At 44.6% G+C, this 24,237-nt stretch overlaps 1 protein-coding gene across 1 annotated transcript; it reads right to left on the bottom strand.

Moving 5' to 3' along the window:
• Positions 1 to 7,644: 7,644 nt before the first annotated feature.
• On the bottom strand, positions 7,645 to 8,839 carry LOC138685347 (inositol 1,4,5-trisphosphate receptor-interacting protein-like 1). Its single transcript, XM_069782988.1, has one exon. The coding sequence runs from the start codon at positions 8,837 to 8,839 to the stop codon at positions 7,832 to 7,834; it is 1,008 nt and encodes a 335-aa protein (XP_069639089.1). The 3' UTR covers positions 7,645 to 7,831.
• Positions 8,840 to 24,237: the final 15,398 nt, after the last annotated feature.

Raw genomic sequence — 24,237 nt, 5'->3', positions numbered from 1 at the left:
GACTGCAGTGGGTTAGCTGATGTTCTAAAAGCTTAGCATATGCAGGAATGCCTGCTACACTGGAGCCACGGGAAAATGGAAGAGGCAAAAGATAAGCAATCCCTGAGCTAAACCTGAAATCTTAAAAATATACACCAAAGTGTGAATACTGAACAAAGTATGGAACAGTCTCACGCCTACATTGTATAATAGACACCTCACAATAAATAAATCAAGACTTAAGCACTGAAGAACAGTGAACTTTGAGGAGTTAGAAACAGAGTCATGAGCCTATGGTTTGCAACCTGATCCTCTTTCTATTAAGTGCAGTATTTGTTTTGTAAATTAAACTGTTCTTTTTCAAGTGTCAGCTCTATCAGAGACTACATGCTGGTTGTTTAGTATTGGTTCATTGAGTACATTCATCATTTTAACATTAGAAATGCAAAACATTTTATTTTAAGTAGATTCTAATCAACTTTATAATGAAAAGATTTTAACTTTTTTATTGCAGGAATTACCTCATGCTTCATAGCAAGAGGGTTATTGGTGTGTTAGAAACCACAGAAGCACCTGAGAATCGTCACGTAGGAATTAGGGCTTCTCCCCTCAAAAAGGTGGCAGGATCAATAGCCCAACTGAAGTGCATCTACACCAATGCAGGCAGCATGGGCAACAAACAGGAGGAACTGGAAGCCATTGTGCAGCCAGAAAACTATGATATACTTGCAGTCATGGAAACGTGGTGGGATGACTCGCATAACTGAAGTGCTACAACGGATGGCTATAAACTCTTCAGGAGGGGTAGGCAAGGAAGGAGAGGTGGTGGGGTAGCCCTGTCTGTTAGGGAGTGTTTTGGTTGTCTAGAGCTTAATGATGGTGATGATAGAGTTGAGTGTTTATGGGTAAGAATCAGGGGGAAGGCCAACAAGGCAGATATCATGGTGGGAGTCTGTTATAGACCGCCCAACCAGGATGAAGAGGCGGACAAAATATTCCATAAGCAGCTGGGAAAAGCCTCACAATCCCAGGGGAAATGGGATTTCCCTGCTACACCACTCAGACACACACAAGTCTATGGGGCTGGATGGGATCCACCCACGGGTACTGGGGGAGCTGGTGGAAGTGCTTACCAAGCCACTTTCAATCATTGATCAGCAGTCCTGGCTAACCGGGGAGGTCCCAGTTGACTGGAGGTTAGCAAATGTGATGCCCATCTACAACAAAGGCCGGAAGGAGGATCTAGGGAACTACAGGACTGTCAGTCTGACCTCGGTGCCAGGGAAGGTTATGGAGCAGATCATCCTCAGTGCCATCAGCGCAGCACATACAGGACAGCCAGGTGACCAAGCCCTGTCTACATGGGTTTATGAAAGGCAGGTCCTGCTTGAGTAACCAGATCTCCTACGACAAGGTCACCCACTTAGTGGATGAGGGAAAGGCTGTGGATGTTGTCTACCTAGACTTTAGTAAAGCCTTTGAAACTGTTTCCCACAGCATTCTTCTGGAGAAACTGGCTGATCATGGCTTGGATGGGCGTACTCTTTGCTGCGTAAAAAAACTGGCTGGCCAGTCCCAAAGAGTTGTGGTGAGTGGAGTTAAATGCAGTTGGTGGCCAGTCACAAGTGGTGTTCCCCAGGGCTCAGTAATGGGGCCAATTCTCTTTAATATCTTTGTCAATGATCTGGACGAGGGAATCGAGTGCACCCTCAGTAAGTTTGCAGATGACACCAAGTTGGGAGGTAGGAAGGTTCTACAGAGGGATCCGGACAGGCTGGATCGATGGACTGAGGCCAATTGTATGAGGTTCAGCAAGGCTAAATGTCAGGTCCTGCACTTGGGTCACAACAACCCCATGCAATGCTACACGCTTGGGGAAGAGTGACTGGAAAGCTGCCTGGAAGAAAAGGACCTGGGGGTGTTCGTCAACAGCCGGCTGAATATGAGCCAGTAGTGTGCCCAGGTGGCCCAGAAGGCCGATAGGCTCCTGGCTTGTATCAGGAATCATGTGGCCAGCAGGACCAGGGGAGAGATTGTCCCCCTGTACTTGCCACTGGTGAGGCCGCACCTTGAACAGTGTGTTCAGTTTTGGGCCCCTCACTACAAGAAAGACACTGAGGTGCTGGAGCGTGTCCAGAGAAGGGCAACGAAGCTGGTGAAGGGTCTAGAGCACAAGCCTTATGAGGAGCGGCTGAGGGAACTGGGGTTGTTTAGTCTGGAGAAAAGGAGGCTGAGGGGAGACCTTATCGCTCTCTACAACTGCCTGAAAGGAGGTTGTAGCGAGGTGGGTGTTGGTCTCTTCTCCCCAGTAACAAGCAATAGGACAAGAGGAAAAGGTCTCAAGTTGTGCCAGGGGAGGTTTAGATGGATATTAGGAAAAATTTCTTCACTAAAAGGGTTGTCAAGCACTGGAACAGGCTGCCCAGGGAAGTGGTTGAGTCACCATCCCTGGAGGTATTTGAAAGACGTGTAGATGGGGTGCTTAGGGACATGGTTTAGTGGTGGACATGGCAGTGCTAGGTTAACAGTTGGACTGATGATCTTAAAGGTCTTTTCCAACCTAAACAATTCTATGATTCTAAGAGGCCCTGACACACATTTAATGTTTATTTATCAAAGTGGCAAATCACTGGTAGTTTACGCTGAGTCTAGCTTTATGCAATGAGGTTACTGTCACAGTAACAAATTTTAATTAAATAGGGTTAAGTTAGGGATTGACTGTGTTGTTGTATCAAACCAGTATTTCATTATACTCCCGTCAATTCCCATATTGTGTAGTTGCTTAATACTGAACACAGAAAGGTGAGGGGATCTGGTGACTAATCAGAGAGAAGTTAGGTCTGGTGCAAACCGGGATGTGTTGCAACTCCACATATTGTTTGTACAGCAGAACTTTAAATGTTTTCCTTTTAGAAATGATGGAGATGGACTCTTCTGGGCTCTGCCCTGGACTCCAGCCCATATTGTCGTGTTTGGTAGTTACCCATGCCTGCAGCAAAGTCACCCCAAAGGACTGTCTCTTGGGAAGGCAACTGCATGACAAATGGGGAATGTGGATCTGGGACCAGATCCTATGGCAAGTAGCAGGTAAGAGGGGATGGTGAAGGAAGGTGATACATTGCTGACAAGATCCCAGTCTTGCACAGGAAGACCAGTTTCTAGCTCCTGTTGAATGGAATAATAGCAAAGCACTGTTACAGGTGTAGTTGTAGTGCTCGAGAAAAAGCACAAAACAGAGTGGGGGAGTAGTACTTTTGAAGCTTGTCTTGTGGATTCAGGCACTTTGTTTTCCAACGTGACTTGCGCTACTGCCCTAAGTCTACTATGGACTTTCATGAATCTGCTGGTGTGCAACTGTCAAAGTCACTTCTGAAAATGGGAATAAGGCTTCTGTGGAGTTTTGCACAAATGGATATTGAAGTAGATCAGCCCAGTCCACCCAGTCTGCCTCACCCAGCTCCAGTACAGAAAATCTGTTGCTTGCATCAGGTTGGTTCGGAGTCCATGCTAGTATAGCCTGCCTCTGGGTAGGGTATATCCAATGCTGCCTGGGCTTATGTCTGGCTGGATCCCCAAACACAAGCCTGCACCCCCCCCCCCCCAAATGCTTACAAAAATGCAACCCAAAATAGTAGGCATCAGCACTAGAAAACTGTTAAGTGTCTTACCCCAGTGCAATGGCTACTTTTAATGTTGGCATGTATCAACAGAAGATGAGGAAGGCAGCTAGAGACGTGCTTCACGCTGTGCTCATCATGACGTGACCGTGATTAACAGTGGAGCTCCCAGATACAACATGCCAACTCCACAAAAATCTGACTTTTGACTTCACAGCTCAAACTTGTTTCTAGTTCCATGAGAAGCACCATTAAGTTGCTAGGCATGCAAATATATGCATTAAATGTTGTCTTATTTGCTACCTATTGAGCTTTTAGACTCGGTCCTGACCCCGAGTTGTTTCATGGGGGTAAGGGATCTTGCTATTAACTTCAGGGGGCTGGATCAGGCCTTCAACATGTTGCCTTCATGGAGAGCTTGTGGTGGAATTAAAAGGGCAAATATCAGCCTTTAACTTTTGTCTGCATACAGTTATTGGACGTGATTCCTCCCAGTTGCTGGCCATGGTGGTACTTTGAAGGCTCAGCTCTGCGTAACCCTGCCCTCCTGTTGCTCTGGCAGTCTGCACATTTGCAGGAGCTTTTACAAGGAGTTCAGCCTCAGCCTGCTTTCCCCCCCTCCCTCCCGTGTGCCAAAAATGTGGCAGTTACAGAACAAAGGAAATATCACAGACTCGGTTTGGCGGGAGAGCTACAGAGCCCAGCAATTACCTGCTGTTATCACCGTGGCTGTGCTTTCTGTCATGTTACATTTCACATTTGCATAGCTGTGTGTATTTGCTCTTTCATCGCTGTTGTACGCAAGCTGTAATCAGTTCATTTTATGGCTGTCTTCAGCTAAATTCTTTGTTGATTTTAACATGACAGAAGTTGAAAAGATTACTTATTATAAATAGATAATTAATATATCAGCACAGCTTGTTGCTCTCTGTCTCTCCATCTCTTTATGAGAATCAGTTTTAATGTTTCCTCTCCCTTTCTTTCCTCCATGTAGCCTGCCTGAGAATTAGAATGAAGCCTGACAGCTTGATTAAAATTTCACCTGATATATTTCTGTTTCAATAGAGGATTCCTCTGTCTTGAATAAATGGGTCATGTGTAAAAAATTAAATCACCGATCATTTCCAAGTAGGGTAATTTTTTTCCTAATAATATTATTTTCTAGTTTTGACCACAGCTTGGGGATATATTTATATTCTAGGATTTTCATTAAATTAGTACATGAGCATTCCATAACATCGGGGAAATTATCTTCCGAACGTCATTTTGGGGAAGAATCATAGAATCATTTAGGTTGGAAAAGACCTTCAAGATCATCGAGTTCAACCATCAACCATGCCCACTAAACCATGTCCTGAAGTACTCCGTCGACTCGCTTTTTGAATACCTCCAGGGATGGTGACTCAATCATTTCCCTGGGCAGCCTAGGTTCTCTCCACCATGCCACTGCAGGCAAGGGATTGAGTAGCTGTGTGATGATGCCAAGCTGCCTGCTGGCATTAACCCGCAGCACCTGGGAAGCCAAAGCCCAGTGAGTCATTGAGACCAGAGCCCACTGCACCAGCTCTTCTGCAAGATGCTCCCCGACGCCGTGGCAGCTGAGCTGTCAGCACGCTATGCCGGCATTCCCCGACCCAGAGATGCACGGACACTTGCGGACACAGCCTTTGTCCAAACAAGAGATTTATTGACATCTTTGCGCACAGCGGATCTCCTGGGGGGGCTTCAGGGGCATGAGCAGGTGGCAGGCAGCGTCATCGTAACGCGGACTTCAACCTTCCGAGAATCTGCTCGCACTGACCTCTGGCTGCAATCACGGCGTGATATTTTTCCTCGCATCTTTGGGAGATACGGTAGAATTCCTCCATCTCGTCCATCATTGTGAATGCTTGTTGCAGTTCCCAGAAGCGCTTGTCCAAAATCCTGCCCACATCTGCTGCAGTACGGGGTTTTACTTCTTGCCCCTCCTTAGCCGCCTTCTTTCCGGAGCCGGCCTCCTTGCTGCTGCTGGCTGGCTGACGGCTCCTTTTCCTGAGCCACCAGCAGAGCCCGAAGAGCAGGAGCAGGACTCCAGCAACGGCCCAGAACTGCCACCGCTTCAAGGCAGCAAAAAGCAGGGCTCCCCAGGCAAAGGCGCTCTGCTCCTGGGTCCTCTGCTCCAGCTGCTGCATCCCCTGCTCCAGCTCCTGCAGCATCCGAGTCATCTTCCAGCTGAGGTACTCCCCGCGCTGCTGCATGCGTCTGCGTGTGGCCCAATCCAGCTCATCACCGACCACCGGAGCATTCCAGAGGATGCTTTGCACCGCCAGGGTGAAGAATTGTACGACAGCCATGGCCTGCAGGAGGAGGGAGAGAAGGGGTTCAGTGGGGCTGGGAGGGAGGGAGCTGGCGTCGGGGGGAGCAGGGCCGGGAGCCGCAGGGAGCTGGGGGCAGGTAGGAGAGGGGGCGAGGCAGCTGGGAGGCAGCAAGGCCTGCGCCCAGCCCCGCTGGCGGCGGCACCGTGCCCTGCCCGAGGTGCTCCCGCCAGCGGCTGGGCCCTCGGTGCAGGCCGAGAACCCACCCCCCCGGGGGCCCGCGTTTCTGCCCTGGCCCTCGTCCAGCCCAGCCTCCCCCCGCCTGCGCACTCACCGCTCGCCCAGGCTGTACTGGGGCAGCGCTGCCGGCTGGTGCCTTTTATACCCCCCACATTGTGACTCGGCCCCTCTGATGTCATAGGGGCCGGAGCGCATCACAGGCATGCCCGCCGGCCAGCCCTGGCCTTCGGCCTCACCCCGGCTCAGCGACTCACGGCTGCCCTGGTGGACTGGTGAAGGCTGGGCTAGAGTTCGTTTTCTTCACGGGAGCTTGTGTGCTGCTTTATTTTGGTGTGGTGGGTTGACCCTGGCTGGACGCCAGGTGCCCACCAAAGCCGTTCTATCACTCCCCCTCCTCAGCTGGACAGGGGCGAGAAAATATAACAAAGAGCTTGTTGGTTGAGATAAGGACAGGAGAGATCACTCACCAATTACCGTCATGGGCAAAACAGACTCAGTTTGGGGAAAATTAACTCCATTTATTACAAATCAATCAGAGTAAGGTAATAAGAAATAAAACCAAATCTCAGAACACCTTCCCTCCACCCCTCCTGTCTTCCCGGGCACAACTTCACTCCTGGATTTCTCTACCAACCCCCCCCAGTGGCATAGGGGGACGGGGATGGGGTTTACAGTCATCACACGACATTTTCTGCCACTTCATCCTCCTCAGGAGGAGGGCTCCTCACACTCTTCCCCTGCTCCAGTGTGGGGTTCCACCCACGGGAGACAGTCCTCCATGAACTTCTCCAACATGGGTCCTTCCCACGGGCTGCAGTTCTTCATGAACTGCTCCAGCATGGGTCCGTTCCACGGCGTGCAGTCCTTCAGGAGCACACTGCTCCAGCGTGGGTCCCCCACGGGGTCACAAGTCCTGCCAGAAAACCTGCTCCATGGGCTCCTCTCTCCACAGATCCACAGGTCCTGCCAGGAGCCTGCTCCAGCGTGAGCTTCCCATGGGGTCACAGCCTCCTTCAGGCACCCACCTGCTCCAGCGTGGCGTCCTCCCTGGGCTGCAGCTGGAGATCTGCTCCACCATGGACCTCCGCTCCACCGTGGACCTCCATGGGCTGCAGGGGGACAGCCTGCCTCACCATGGTCTTCCCCACAGGCTGCAGGGGAATCTCCGCTCTGGCGCCTGGGGCACCTCCTCCCCCTCCTTCTTCACTGACCTGGGGGTCTGCAGGGTTGTTTTTCTTATGTGTTCTCACTCCTCTCTCCAACTGCAGTTTCTGCGCCCGCCACAACTTTTTTTCCCTTCTTAAATATGTTATCACAGAGGCGCTATGACTATCACTAATTGGCTCAGCCTTGGCCAGCAGCGGGTCTGAGCTGGCTGACATTGGCCCCATGGGACATGTGGGAAGCTTCTAGCAACTTCTCACAGAAGCCACCCCTGTAACCCCCCCTGCTACCAAAACCTTGCCACACAAACCCAATACAGCAGCTTTTAATAAAAAGAAAGTTTTATTGGCATCTTTGCGCAGGGTAAAGGTCCTAGAGGGAATGGAGTTTCGTGAAGAGGGTGGGTGGTCACTGTCCAGGTGGTAATGCAGTCTCTGTCGCAAGCCTCCTTGTGCAGCCTCTTTGGCCATGTTGTGCTCTCTCTTTGGCTTGCTCTCTCTTTGGCCACCCCACACTGCTGGTAACGCTGACCTCTGCCTACTCCATGCTCACAAATGTGTCTGAGTTGCCTTGCTGCACCGCCAAGATCAGCTCAATGGAGAGGGGTATCTCGGAGGTGTTGGTCAGCTTGAGCTTGCAGAAGCGTGTGGAGGGCAGCACCGTTACCTTGCTTGTGGCTGCCCGAGGCACAGCAACGGAGGCTGCCGTCATCAGCTCCTGGAGCCAGAAGGCAGTTTTCTCCACATCAAGGTACGAGCCGGTGCAGAGGGTTTCTAGGAGGCTGGCTTCCTGACTGCTCATCAGCTCTTCCTCAGGGTGGTGGAGGAAGCAGATCACGTCCCTCAGCCAGCGCTCCCTTGTGCACATGCACTCCAGTTCCACACGCACGCAGGAGTTCCTCACCAGCATCTCCCCTTCGGTGCCCAGCTCGAGGTGGAAGGAGTGCCCGGGGGGTGGCTTCAGGGGCACAATCAGGCAATAGACAAAGTCTTCATCAGCACTCTGGCCTTCTTGGAAGCCGCCCAGCCCAACAGCTGGCTGCAGCTGCGGCACGAAGTCATTGCCAGAGAGGGTTCGGCAGACACAGAGAAGGTCGTTCACCAGCTCTTCCACCACCGTGCATATTCTTTGCCTGTTTGGCAGTGGCCACAACAGGTCCTTGTTCAGAAACCTGTCCATATGTAATGGGTCTTCCCCTTCTTCCTCATCCTCTTCCTCCTCAAGGCTTCTGGAGCTGCCATGCTTGCTGCTGCTTCCTGGCTCACAGCTCCTTTTCCAGAGCTGCCGGCAGAGCCAAAAGAGCAGTACCAGGCCTCCAGCAAAGGCCCAGAACTGCCACTGCTGCAAGGCAGCGAAGAACAGGGCTCCCCTGGCTGCTCTGCTCAGATCCTGAGGGCTCTGCTCCATCTCTTCATACAGCTGAGCCATTTCCTGCATCAGCTGCTGCACGCACCACCGCATAGCTGCACCCAGCTCATCTGCGACCTCCGGTGGCACCTGGACGATGCCCAGCATGCTCAAGGTGAACACTATCACCTTGGCCATGGCCTGCAGGAGAGGGGACAAAAGGAGGCTCAGCGGGGTGGGACAGGGAGAGCGGGAGCCGCAGGGAGCTGGGGGCAGGTAGGAGAGGGGGCGAGGCAGCTGGGAGGCAGCAAGGCCTGCGCCCAGCCCCGCTGGCGGCGGCACCGTGCCCTGCCTGAGGTGCTCCCGCCAGCGGCTGGGCCCTCGGTGCAGGCCGAGAACCCACCCCCCCGGGGGCCCGCGTTTCTGCCCCAGCCCTCGTCCAGCCCAGCCTCCCCCCGCCTGCGCACTCACCGCTCGCCCAGGCTGTACTGGGGCAGCGCTGCCGGCTGGTGCCTTTTATACCCCCCCCCCCCATTGTGACTCGGCCCCTCTGATGTCATAGGGGCCGGAGCGCATCACAGGCATGCCCGCCGGCCAGCCCCGGCCTTCGGCCTCACCCCGGCTCAGCGACTCACGGCTGCCCTGGTGGACTGGTGAAGGCTGGGCTAGAGTTCGTTTTCACGGGAGCTTGTGTGCTGCTTTATTTTGGTTTTCTTACCATCTGCCTGCCAGTGGCAATCTCATAATCACAGAACATCCCGAGTTGGAAGGGACCCCTGAGGGTCATTGAGTCAAACCCCTGACTCCGCGCCGGGCAACCTCAAATAAGTATCATAGAATGAGACTATGTTCAAGTGCTTTTTGAATACCAAGAGGCTTGGGGCCATGACCCTTTCCAGGGAGGGGCTTGTTCTGCTTCTTGACCACCCTCTTGTTGATGAACTTTTTCCTAATATCCAATCGCAATTGCCCTTGACACAGTTTTAAGCCATTCCTTCACGTCTTATGTCACTGAGGCTCAGACAATCTAATTAAACATTTTAAAATCAACATGTTTGTTCTTCAACCAAATTTGTCTAGAAGTCCAAGAACATTAATAAACCAGCGGTTCAACGATGTTAGGGGAAATTAATACTATACAGCCAATATTAGTGTAAAAGGAACTAGGCCTTAAGGGTCATTGTTTTAAGACTATTCATATTAGACATATAACTAATGATTAGAAATTGGTTTAGATATGATTAATAGAATGCAGGTGCTTATAAAACAATATCCATAAGCTGCTTAATTGTTCTATGAGACTCCCTCTTCATGGCTGGCCTAAAATCCAGTCAAGCTGAATCAACAGAGGAAGGATCATACATCTTAGACCTAAGACATGGGAGTAAGTGATTAACTTTAGAACAAGATAAATTAATGAAATAACCTGAGTAGTTTCTTCAGAAATTTATAGGTCCCTTTGAAGTGTAAGAAGATAAGTGATGATGGTGACCGGAGACCTTCTGCCTATGACCACCAGTCTCAGAAGAACCGAGACATGAGAATGGAGAATGGATGAGATAAGATTATGAACAATAACAATATGAGAACAGAAAATTGGCTGGAAAATTACAGAAAGAAATTTACTTTGTAGAAATTCATGTATCTATTGAACAATTATTAAGACTTCCACACACTGAAGCAAAGCTGATGTTCTCTAGTGGGCTAGCTATGGATATTACTTGTGATATGGGAGTAGAAGGATGTTCAGGAGATGACTGGGGTCTCAGAGTGCATGAGTTTAATGCTAAACTCATCTGCACGTGAGGCAGGCTAGTGCCTCAGTTTACCATTCAAGAAATGCAAATTGTGCATCTCAACCTGACTTCAAAATTTCTAAAATTCTGAACAGAACATTCACATTTATAACACTTGAAACAAGTGCAAATGTAATTTACCTTTGCTATTAGGTCCCTTACATACTGTTAAAGCAAAATAAAATGCCTAGTGTAAATTGTGATCAGACTTGGTAGGTTCTAATGATATTTTGTGGCAGTTTTTCAAGGATTCTTCTTTAACAAGAAATCTTTTAGAATCCCAATGCAACATTTAACTGTATGAAAGCACACTGTATGAAATTTTGTTTTTAAAAAAAATCCCTAAATGCTGCTGCATAATATCACTCACAAGACACTTTGGAAACTTTCCTTTTTCTTTAATGAATAAAGCATTTCAAAAAGAATCTCCTGAAAGGAGGTTGCATTTGTTGCTAATCTTTTTGGCCTCTGTTAACTATTCTGCATATCTCTGATGCACTGTAGTTCAATAAATGGGTAACCTTCTCTGGTTTGTATTTTGATTCTCTTGCCTTTAATGTAAGATAAAACAGCCTTCTTAGTAGGAAGGGAATTTCTAAACATTCCTGGAAAACAGAGAAAATGACAACACATCATTTTCAGGAGTCATATTAAAATATGGGCATTTGGTGGTTCCCAAGCACTTGTAAAATACACTGTAAAAATGTGTTTTTTAAAAAAAAAAACACACAACAGCTTTTCTGGATGGGTTTTAGAAGTTCAGAGCTGTCCTCATTATACTGTGAGTCACAATGATGACAAGAGCAAAATGTTGCAGTTTTCCTTAAAAGTACACTTCAAATTCTCAGTGCCACTTACCTATTGTGCATTCAAAATGGAGTTGAGGGCTAGCCTAATTTATAGGAATGGTCAAAATTTGGAATTGCTTTTACAGGAGAAACTGCAATATTTTGACATTTCTTTTGTCCTAAATCAAGGACGGAAAATTGCAAAATTTTGCACAAAAAATGATGTTTCTTAAAAACTTCAGTTTGGAAATATCAAAATGCTTCATTGAGATAGTTTGTTTTGAGAAGGTTGAAACACTTCATTTAAACTTCAACATTTCATTTAGATAAAAGAGGCTGATATAGCTGGAATGAAGATGCACAATAATCATTAAAATAAAGGACTCTGATCTGGTTACTTAGAAAGTGAACATCACTGGTAGATTACCATCAAGTGTGTTTTATTGGGGCAGGGCAGGGGTTGGTGGGGGGAATAATTTCTAGCAATCTGGAAGTGTATTTTATAAAAATCTTGTGAACATTACAGGTTATTTGTAGCTTATGATTGGGATGTGATAAAGACAAAAGTAAAACACCAAAAATTGTAAATTAAACACTTACCTGAGGTGAAGTCTTCTTTTGAGCTAGCTGATATCCTTACAACAGGTGAAATGTTTCTTTTGGTATTACTTTGTTTTAGAGGTAAAGTAGTGAACTAAGATTTACGTAACTTGAGTTTGGTTTTTGGGTCTGCCGTTCGTTTCCGATATGACTGTGGCAAAAGATGTAATCTTGCAATCTTTAATTTCCCCTTTCAGAAAAGGAGAACAAACTCTTCTGTATCAGCAATGTGCATTTGTGTAGGGTCTCACATGATGAGTCATGGTCTCTAGAGCACAGTCTCTCATGCCAGCCCACACCTTGGCCCTGGATAAGATTTGCCTGGAACCTTACTGCCTGTAACATCTCTGGCATTTTGGAGAGAGAGCTTGCCTGTCCTGTAGTCCTGCTGTGAAGCAGCTGCAGATTGGGACTATCAAGGGCCATGTAGGTCATAGTGGCCTTAAAGAGAAGGATCTAGAGCTGAAAAATGTCTTCCTGCTGAAGGGACACTTGTAACACCACCCAGAGATACTAGTTGATGGATCTGGACAGAGTTGCTCATCATCCATCAGTAAAAATTCCTGTAGTCCTCCACTATGTGAAAATGTAGTACAAATAACAAATAATTCCAAAAGCTGATAGACCTCATGGCATAATCTATAGTATTGAAGTGAAACTTTTATTTGTTTTCTCCTCCATCAGATAGTCAAATTTCAACAAAAAATTTGCTTACTACCATAAGACGACTGGTAGCTGGTTAATAAAGTGGTAATTCTGTGCAAAGTTGAAGTTTGTAACACAGGACCGTGTGGCACAGTGCAGAGAATTCCAACTGCACCAGGAGGCCAGCACGGTCGAGAGCTCTGTGCTCACTGCTGCTGTTTTGGTGAGGTAACAGGCAACTGTTGAGCTGACAGCGTGGTATGTAAAAGATAATTTAGCCTTGTAATTAAGGAGATATTAAGTACATAATCGCATTTATTCATTTAATTAATTTTGGCAAGTTTGTCCTATGATGTTAGATATCAATTGCTAAAGATACACATTTACATTTAATAAGTGTAATTTCTGACTTGCCTTATTTTGTTATTTGCCAAGCGAACACCTAGAGAGCCCTTTTAAATGGATTAAGCAGGAGTATAAGCTTAATACATTACAAGAGCATAATTGTACTTTTATTGCTCATTAAATTTTAAGTTAATTATGTAGCAACCAGGTTTATGTGTTATTGTATCAAACCTCAATCCATGGGCTCTTAGAAGTAGTCTAGGGGAAGGAAAACGATTTCCAAATGTACTGTATGAGCCCTATTTCAAACATATTTACTTAAGGAAGCCCACAACTCAGCATTTAAGAGGAGGCAGGCATTCACTGCTAGGGTCCTTCAGCCAGAAGTGAGCAGCAAAGCTCGCTTGACAGCTCCTGCTGACTGCACCACACTTTGAACCTCCCATTAGGGAACCTCCTTGAGAAATGCAAGGGTGTTTTATTATGGGAGATTCTCCTTTCTCAGGGACATGTCCATGTTTGCTTCCTTTTCCACCAAAGTTTTGTTACATTTTGATTCTAATTTTTTTGCTCTCTTCTGAACAGCTTAAATAATCAATTTTCCTTCCTGTAGGGAATAGCCTGACCTGAGTGAACTTCTCTTATCTAAATAGCTATTGGAAAGTTCATTATCTAGTCTAAAGAACTTACCAAATGAGGGACACACATCCAGAATAATTTTTTTCCTGATGATCTCAGGCATCTCTTTTAGAATAGAATCTCTTTCTTTCTTTCTATATAGAAGAAACTCCTAGGTGGCCAAGTTGGGATAGATGGGTGATGTTAAGACAGTCAAAGTTAATGGAGAACAATCTTCTGTGCAGACTACTGGCAATGAGATCTGAGGGTGGAAGAGAGAGGGAGAGAGAAATTTTGATCAGGGCTGTCTCAGGGAAAACAGAGTGAGTTCCTAGCATCTACTGTTAAGGGAGAAGCCGCTGCAGGAGCATTCACGCAGCAATCAAGGAGTCGCACACAGCCCACCCGAGACTTTACTGGCTAGGACTGGAGTGCCTTCGCAACGGGCGACTCCAGTGAGCCCACGGGTGCCCCTTCCAACTCCTTGCACACACACACAGACACACACACTCACCCTTGGGCGCTGCTTCTTTCCTCAGGCTCAACCTTATGTTCTCTGAAACAGAATCTCTAATCAAGGCCTTCAACATAAAAAGCATAATTTATTCTACCTGTGGTGCACAAATTTAGATGGCTCAAGCTGGGTACCTCTGGAGAGGGACCCCAAACACTAAAATCCCTGGGCAATTACACTCTTACAATCTAAGTTCCTGCCCCTCGAACCATAGTCTGGTCCAATAGCAATATTCGGGTCTGGGGTTGTCTTCTCTCTCGTTGAGTCCTTTTTCTTGTCTCTAGGCAGGTTCTTTCTCTTTCCTGTTTTGTAGGCTACTTGTTCTTATGTCTCCTTTTCCTGGCTCAGACTGGGTCTCGGGCTTTCCGAATCTTCTTACTGTTCTGATCAGAGAATAGGTCAACGTTAGGCAAAAGCATTATGCAAGGTATGAGTTCAACTTTATCAGGAACAACTACTTTTAAGCAGCTAAACAAAGTCCTCAAAGCCCTGCATACCATATTAACAGCCCCTATAATTTAGATACATTCCTGTGCTATTATAGCCTCACAATCTTATCCCATTATTGCCATGCACTGTTTACATCTCGTTCGGTTGTGGTCCGCATGCTGATGTAGCTCAGCTTTGCCACCTTCCACAACACCACCCAGGAGCTCCCCAGTTAATGAATCTTTTTCCATTGATCTCATTAGATTTTAGATCAAGCCATTATGTGTTTCACTTGCTCCAAATTTCCTCAAACCATGTGTGCTGGGTACAGAACATGGAGTTTGTAACCGTATTTCACTGTCCTGCACTCCCGGTGACACTGGGCTTGGAAATGCTGTAAGGTGTATGAGACAATCAAGCAGCTCTAGAACTTTACAGTAGTAAAAGCTGTGGTGAAATTTAAAGAATATCCTCAGTGAAAAAGTAGATTTATAATTTCCACGTGTAAACATTTGTGTCCTTTGTATAGCTGGAAAAGAAAGCACTCATTTTTAGAAATAAACTTCTTCCTATGTGACTAATTGAAGAAATTATTCAATTGTGTGCAATTTGGTGACATTCCATGGGGATGCATTTTATGGGACAAGTATCTGGAAAGATTTTATTAAATAAAACATGCAAGATTAAACTAAATTCCACTTCTGTGGCATCTATCAAATCTTTGATTTCTAAATGTGACCTACTGCGCTTTTGAAACCTGTTCTTCTCATTTTAGACATGCATCTTTTTGGTAGAACATGTAATAAACTCAGCAGCCTGAATTTCACTATTTCAAAAAACATTTTGCCAGATGCTGACAATACTGAGGGAGATTTTTTAAAAAGAAAGTAAAATTGTAAAATCTCTTCTAACTATAAAATGGCATGTGAGTGCTGAAAAAAACCTTAATGATTCCAACCACACAGAGTCCTCCACATGTAAGCTTTTGTTGGATGAACCTCCAATACAGAATTTAATGTTATCTGATTAGGTGTGAACAGGCTTGTCAATGAAGCAGAAAACAGGACACAGCTGATAAAACAGTGAAGTTAAATAAAGATTAGGCAACTTTGTTGCAAAGCCAAAAAATTCCATTTGAATGATTCCAGTGCAGTAATTTTAATTCTGCTAAACTTAATCTCTTGGAAATGTTACCAGAATGAATTTTCCTGCCTCCAACTAACCTGGGTTTTGTTTTGTAAACTATGTGGGATTTTATTAGGTTCCATGGAAATAATCTCTTTAAAGTTGTTCAAACCACATATTTATTATTGTGCCTGGGATTCAAAGACTTTAACATTTCAAAATGTTGGTTTAAAATCAACATAAAAAGGCAGTTGCTTTGACCTCCATTCTGGCAAGAAATTCCACCAGAGCCAGTGCTCAGCTTTGTCTCAGATTCCAGGAGCACACATAAGTACCACTCCACAAATGCATCTCAGATAACCTTTTTTGATGGAATAATTTGAAGGAGCCACAGATTCATTTGCAACCTGTGCCATAAAAGAGTATGACTGTACAATCAAACACATGGGAACCCTGGAGCAACGTCATGGCCGATGTAAATTTCTGTAATAACATGTATTTATGTCAATTTATATCAACTGAGAACATGACCATCTCTTTCCTTAGTAAGACAAGGTTATGCTTGCCAGTGGAGACAAGGGATTACATCAGTAGGCTTTTTGGAGTTAGCTCCATCTTACAGGTATCTCAGGTACCACAGGAGTGAAAACTAGGTGGCGGTGGCTTGACCGTCAACTTGTTACCTAAGGAAGTTCACAGAGTCTCCTGCAAGTCTGCAGTGTGCCAGCATGCTTTCACTCTTGCCAGAGATGACTTCACTCAATAACTTCCCATCCCTTTTGGTGCCCAGAGCCCTGAAAAATTTCTGGCAGAGGAAGCAAAAATGAGTGAGTTTTCCTGCATCATCCTTTGTGGAACCCTCAGAAATAGTACAATGGTTATTATTGCTATTAATACCTTAATCACACCTTTGAGTGCAAAGGAAACATGCCCTCTGTGTCTAAGAATCATCACATTGTAACGTTTACATTTCAGCCTGGCTCAGTCATCATCCAGCAAATTCTGTTTCTTCTGCCAGACAACATCGAGGACTGCACCCGCACCGCCTGCCAAGATACACTCCCTCGTCTTCTCCTCCCAGCTCCCACGACCAGAATCCAGCTCTACTGGCAATGCCCTCCTGGACAACTTTGCTGCCTTCGTCCAGTTTCCTAGGGACAGAACAGCATAAGAGTTTTCCAGGGTAGGTACAATTTTTGAATGGTATTTTTTTTTCCCGAGCCTTGCTGCTTTATTTTAATTACTTGAAATTAAATGGGAAGAAAACAGTGACAGGAGAAGCTATGAATACCAGTACTGTAATAAGCAATATATAAATGGCAGAGGAGGAACACACAAATAGAAAAGAGAGGAATTGTCTCGAGTAGATCATCCAGTCGTCATGTTCATAAACAGGACATGTACTTGCTGGTGGCTTACAGACCACTTCAGTGCTCATGTTTCCTGAAGGCCTGGATTTAAATCTCCAGAAAATCCCTGGGGGTGTAAGATTGGTGGAATAGATGGGATATTGGCAAGAATCTGGAGCACACTATTTGTAGACTCTGCTCTCTGCAATTACACCTAGGCAATCTTAAAATAATTGCATTTTCAGGTAAATCTTATTGCTGATTTTAGTGTACTGCAGGGTCGGGGGGTCTGAGTGGTTTTTTCAAGCTCTTCCCCAGGCATACTTTCAGCTTAGGTCTTCACTGGTACACAATGATAAACAGAGGTCAGCTGGCAAACAGATTAGTGTCAACATTATTATCTCTTGACAAAATGGTGTCTTCTTTGGCCAGCAGAAGTTTGCGTGACACGATGGGGCCATTCTTAAATAAATTACCTGTGGCTGGAAATAAGACAGTCCCTATAACACCACCATTGTGCAGTCACAGCTCAAGACATTTTGGGTGAAAAAAAGAAATTAATTTATTGAAAAGTGATAGGAAGATGATATTTAAAATTCAACATAAATATTCAGTTTAAATGGAAAGAGACAGTGATCTATCTGGCTGCTGCTGTTGCTAGATCAGGAACATTATTTGCATTCTTTATTTTGCTGATGCTGTTAAGCTCCAAAAGAATGTACTATAATATTGAACTGATAAAAATGCTTGGTATAAAATTGAGAAATTTTCATGGTGACTGGTCAGCTGCTGACAAAAGAATACTTGGAGCAGAATATCAAATGCTCTATGATAGCTTGTGGTAGGTGATGGGAGCTGTTCACTACCTCAGCATTTGTACACAGAATTGACAAACTGCCACTTACTCCCATCTCATTTTCCCTGTCCCCCCCCATTTGCCATCCCCCCCCATTTACTAAGTGATTTTCTAGCTGTGATGACCACTGATAAAACATATTTACTAAGCTATGTCATTTTCCTTTGCCAGTTTTTTCCATATCTTCACTAGTGACGTGATGCAATCTACTTGCTTCTCCCTAGGTTTTCTGTTAACATTGCCATCTCTTACTACCAAGGACCTACTTTGCAGAGAAAGGAACTAAACCATCAGTCTGCACCAAACTATAAGAACATGATATATTCAGATCTGATATATTATCAAAGAAAAGAGCTGAAAAAGCTAAGGATGATTTCTCAGTCCCTAATCTCTACAGCTACACCTGAGCACCCAATATTTATCCTTCGTTAGTCACTAGTGTGCTGCCTGGCATGGATTTAGTCTGTACATATGTCATGGTTTAACCCCAGCCAGAAACTAAGCACCATGCAGCCACTCACTCACTTCGCCCATCACCCAGTGGGATGGGGGAGAGAAATGGGAAAAGATGTAAAACTCATGGGTTGAGATAAGAACAGTTTAATAGAACAGAAAAGAAGAAACTAATAATGATAATGATAACACTAATAAAATGACAATAGTAATAATAAAAGGATTAGAATATACAAGTGATGCACAGTGCAATTGCTCACCACCCGTCAACTGACGCCCTGTTAGTCCCCAGCGTCAATCCCCCCATCCCCACTCCCCCCAGTTTATATACTAGATGTGACATCACGTGGTCTGGAATACCCCTTTGGCCAGTTTGGGTCAGCTGCCCTGGCTGTGTGCCCTCCCGACTTCTTGTGCCCCTTCAGCCTTCTTGCTGGCTGGGCATGAGAAGCTGAAAAAATCCTTGACTTTAGACTAAACATGACTTAGCAGCAACTGAAAAACATCAGTGTGTTATCAACATTCTTCTCATACCGAACTCAAAAATTTAGCACTATACCAGCTACTAGGAAGACAATTAACTCTGTCCCAGCTGAAACCAGGACAACATACCAGTCCTGGGAGTGGATAGCGCATGGACCAGAGACAGTACTGGCTTTTGGATGATGTCACCCTTTTTTGGGGGGGGACAGCTCTGTGAGCTGTTCTGTGCCACTTGCCTTCAGCCATTTGTGCTATGCCTGGATTTGGGGAGGAGGTTTTGTAGGTGGAAGGACAGGGAAAAGACCAAGAATAGTGAGGACAAGAAAGTTGGGGTGGAAGTGCCAATTGGCACAAGGCTGGGGTGAAGGAGTCTGGTGGCAGTGCTCTGTGCAGTTTGGGGCAAGCAGTGAGTCAGTGCAAGGTGGAACATATCCAATATTGATAACATAGCATGCATTTTTCTGCAACAGCCTGGTAATTTAAGAGCAAAATCTTGCATATTGTATGTGATATTAGGCACGAGCAGAAGGAGTTTGGTGGTTAAAAAGCTGTTGCTTTTGCGCAGCGGACTGCTCCATTTTAAGTAAACCCGGCATATGAATTAGAGAAAACTGAAATGATGATGAAACCAAATCGAATCCCTTTGTTTTCCCTCATCTTACCAACATCAGGCTTGGAGGCAAAAATAATACAGCATCCTGAAGTGAAAATGAATAACTGAAAATCACTGTGCAGTAGGGAACAAAAACTGAAAGGCATACTGTTTCATTAAGATTTTAGATCCAGTTGTCCATACAGTAGGGAAATTAGTATTGCAAGTGAGTGTGTTTTTTTGTTAACAGATTAGGCTGGTTTATCTACCAAAACAAGATTATTTTTTTTTAAAAGAAAACATCACTGTGACAAAACTTCACAAAAGAAGAACTAGGCAGCTGTATGCAAAAAAAAGACAGTTTCACTGAGGCCTGTGCACAGTGTCAGTGATAACAGGAATTCAGAAGACAGATCTTTGGCTCGTGCAGTTCTTGCAAGGAAAGTTTCAGGGCAGCAGGAGGGTGACCAGGTGCTGACTGAGCTGAGATTTAGCTAACTGAATAGGATGTGGAAAACTGCTGGACACGACATGAGAAATTGCTGGATATGACAAATAGCAAAGTGAGAAGCCAACAAAAGTTACAGACAGCTCCATGGAGGGTGGCTGTATTGCACAGGTGGTTAAGGGGAAGCTATGCAAGAAGCAGCTGAACTTCACAAAAAAGTGGAATACAGGAGATTTTGGAGCAAGTTAAATCTTGTGAGTCCAGCAGTATCTGGATAACCATACCAGTAATAGCATAGAACAGGTACCAAATTTGGGTATGGATGTAGCAAAACTGGGTCCAATGCAGAATAAGTACTTATGGGTGGGATGTTTATTTGGGATGTGACTGGGATGGAGAAAGGGAGACATGTTTCAGATATTCCAAGCCTTGTCATTAGCTGCTGAAAGAAAACATGCACACACAAAACCAAAACCGCCAAAGAATTAATTTGGGATTGAACATTAATGCTAGAGTGATGTCACAGCACTTAATCAGTCTTTACTCTCTGAAAGCAATTTAAAAGTTTCCGGTGTGCTTCAGGAATTGAATTGCAAGTTGGGTTGAGCACACTGCAACTTTCTTTGAAACAGGACTCCTGAAAGGAAAAGAAATGGTGAGGAAGAGAACAAAGGGAAGTGTGCACAGGCAAGATTGTAGGAATAAACTCTGTGGGAGGAAATGAGGCTAAGCTAGAGAGATTTTAATTTAAGCATGTACTTAAATACCTTGTTTAATTGCACAGGACAAAGTCCAGGAAAATATTCAAACATCTCAATGACATAAACTCATGCTTTCATTTATCTCCTAACAATCTGGCTTCTTGTGTCTTTGAGTTTTTTCCAGCATCTGTAAAAGGCTCAACCCAAATGTCACATCTCCCCTCCCAAGTGTTTTAGTTCTGTAAACAGGTTCTGAAGTTGGAGGTTGCATGTGGCCAAACATGCCTTTTCAAAAGGCAGATTACTAGAGTAAGAGTTATGTTAAAGGACAGGAAGTGAAGTGTTGAAATGATGACACATAGCTTATGACAGATTTTCTTTCTAGGAAACTAAAAGAGCTTAATTGTAGAGTTAAAGTGTCACAACATAACACAGCATTTGATGAAAAAGAAAAATGTCTGGTTTTGTGTGTTCAGGCAGCTCATGAACATATCATATCTAGATGGAATATGTAAGAAATTAATATTTTTATTAAAAGAAACAGTAAATATATCTGGACATTTTAGTTTAATGATCAGATTCCATCTGATTATAAGGAGCAGCTGCCTCACTTGAAGCTGTTATCATGTCATAGTGATATAGCTAATTCAGTAAGCACTACACTTTTTTCCTCTAAATTAAAATTAAGCATCCTCTCCATCATGGAGTTAACAGGTTTGGCTTTCTGGGATTGCCATCAGCAAAGATGTAAAAGTCAAGTCACAGTAACCAGTGTTCACAAAGCATTAAACTGCACTTTTCATGAAAGAGTAAGGATAGAAATCCTCTTCGCATTGCATATTGAAAGATTACTGCCTATTTGACTGCCTTACACTTTCAATTAGGTGGGCTAGTCGTCTTCTTTTCTGATCCAAAGCTCTCGGGCAAAGTTGCTATGTGCTGTTAAGCAATCATGTTCCCTTCAGCAGTGCAAGAAACAGCCCCTGCTCTTGCTTTATTAAGTGCTTTGGGGAAGAAAAGTGTTACAAACAATTGAGGTATCATTGTAATTAGTATCTTGGTTTTGCGCTCGTCTTGCTCATAGACTGGGTTGGTTCAAAGCTGGTAATTGTATTTGCCAGGTAGTAGAGCCGAGCAGTTCTGCTACTATTTCACTGCTGCCCAAGAAGCGAAGCACAAGAAGCAAAGCTCATCATGATTGCAACATCATGCGTCTAGTGTCTCACCACTGACATGCTGACACATCAAAAACTTTCTGTCTGTGCTCTATCACTGCATGGACTCTATGAGTGAAATATTTGATTTGATCTAACAGCCAATTGTATGAATCGACAGGTAAAACACATAAACCCTCCTGGGACATCCCTGTGCTTTGCTTTGAACTCTTTCAAGTCACTGTTTATTCAGATAGTTTGATCTAAACCTTTGCCTTTTGTGTATTGTCTGGAATCACTTACCTATTTGTAATTCTTCATTAAAACACACATCTGCTTGGATTGATCATAGCTTCTTCTATTTGTCTTTTATCTGTTTATATATCTGAACGTACTGGTGTATTTGCACTACAGAAAGCAATGCAGAGATTGGTAAGTTATCAATCAATGTCTCATTAAATAAGTGGCATACAAATATCTGAGGCAAGCCCATTTCATCCCTATGCATAGAGACCTTTTGTCTGCAACATTTCATCAACAGGATCTAATTATGGTGAAATATTTTCTTGGCCATTCTGTGGTGTGAGAGCTGGATATAGAAATGTCACATCAGTTATTAAGTACGAGGAACCCAGATTTCAGACTTCTTATTCCTAACCCAGCCTTCTCCAAAACTACCATATGTAGACAGCTGCCTGAAAGCCCACATTTATCCCACAGTACTGGGGATAAAATATTGGCACTAGGAGATAAGTGGGAAAAAATAATGTTGTCCAGACATGATTAAACATCCATGACAGGTGACATAACAGTGTCTCATTTAGGATGCAGTTCTTTTCTATTGTTGTACGGGTCTGAAGAGCTAATATTTAACAAGCAGGTCTTGCCATCCATTTTGCCTTATCCCACTGATTATTGCCTTCATTATTTTATCTGAGATGAGCAATTTTTCCCCTAGATTCTCTTTGATTCAAAATGCTGATTGGTCTTCTGGAGCATATTCATTGGAAATAATTGTGTAGATTCAACTCTTTCTGTGCAAGGCTGGGTGGTGTAGCATTAGCTGCAATAGCTACAGTTGCTGTCTTACTCATTTCACTGTTTAATATATTCGCCGTGCTTCTGTATTTAAACTGAAGGGCACCTTGCCTTGGAAACAGCCTCCATACTCTCAGATGAAAACTAGAATACATGCAAGCAAACGTAAAACTGAAGAGACAGCTTCAAAATTTGCACCTCCAAGAGCTTTTAAATAGACAGGACTGGCATACTCATGTTACAATAAACCACATAAACCCATGCTAATTGCAAGCGACTCTTATTCCTTGAACTTCCACATGCCCATCAAGGGGTCTTTCTCAATCAAACCTTGTCATATTTGGTCACTCAATATTTCTTTTCATCTTGCTGAAGAGCCATTTATAGAAACAATAGATTTTTCTGTGATTCAGTAGGGTTCAGCAAAACATTAGGCAATAATCAAAGTCCTCTCATGACAAAAGTCTTGAGGGACTCTGCAATATTAACAGTTCAGCTGATGTCGGTGTTTACTTTATCATCAGAAAAATTACTAATTTTCCCCTTAAAATGACATAAAAATAATGCCTCAGAAAATAGCTTGGTTAATCAAAGAAAGTTTATCTGGATTTCTTCATGGACTTTTACAGACGCTGTGTATCCAAGCGATAAAAAAATCCATTTACATGGTGATCATTCCTTCTACAATAAAAGATGACTTGCCTGCGTGTCTCTCTCTCTTTTCTTTTCTTTTCTTTTCTTTGCTTTTCTACCTGTAAAACTAACAGGCAGCCAGGAAACCCATTCTGCACACAACTCATTTTGTCTCCTGAGGAGGATGAGGTACCAGGCTGCCATCCTGGGTACCTCCCCAGCAGAAGTTGTGACAGTGGATGACAAGGCTTTGGCACCACTGTGTAGAATTGGGACCAGCTGATGGCCAGCAGACCACCTCACAAAAGTAGCAGATAAGTAACATGGATTCGCTCGTCCAGCAAAGCACTTACATGGGTGCATCCTCACTATAAAAACTAGCTGGGTGCACAGTTATGAATTTCTCTGGACTGAGGTATCCAACTGATCACCTGAGTTGAAGTGATGGGGTGATGTCTGGCACAGATACCTCAAGGGTGACATCCTCCTCACAAACGTCCAGGCTTCGCCAGAGGTCTAAGGCGGCTGTCGCTCCTCCTTGTCACTGCCTTTCCCTAACACTGGATGAAAACCCCATGCCTCCCCTTGCTCTGGCACTGGGGGAACCCACTCCTCTCTCACTTCCCAGCCGCTCACTCCAGCAGCAGTGGGATTCAGCCCAGCTCACCATACTCTTGCAGTGTGGCCTGTTCATCTCCTGTGGATAACCCATGTAAGAAACAGAGGTAGGATTTGGCCCTGAATTTCACATCTTGTGTTGCAAAGAACAACTCCGTGTTGTTCCTCACCACCTGAAATACTCAGCAAGCAACTCTATAATGCTCATTTTGAAACTGATCTCCTGACCATCCTTCAGATTAATGTCTTTATATCTTTTTATTTTTTACTGCAGGGTGGTTCGAAGCAAGGTTATTTCCTTTTGCACTCTGGAATCAATTAAGGAAAAAAAAAACCCAAACAACCACAAAGCAAAGCAAAACAAAACAAAAAACCCCCTGATTAATATTCCAAGGCATGAATTTTATGGTT

Source organism: Haliaeetus albicilla, chromosome 5 (assembly GCF_947461875.1).
Source record: "Haliaeetus albicilla chromosome 5, bHalAlb1.1, whole genome shotgun sequence".
Classification (NCBI taxonomy): domain Eukaryota; kingdom Metazoa; phylum Chordata; class Aves; order Accipitriformes; family Accipitridae; genus Haliaeetus; species Haliaeetus albicilla.
This window is presented reverse-complemented; position numbering and strand designations above follow the sequence as displayed.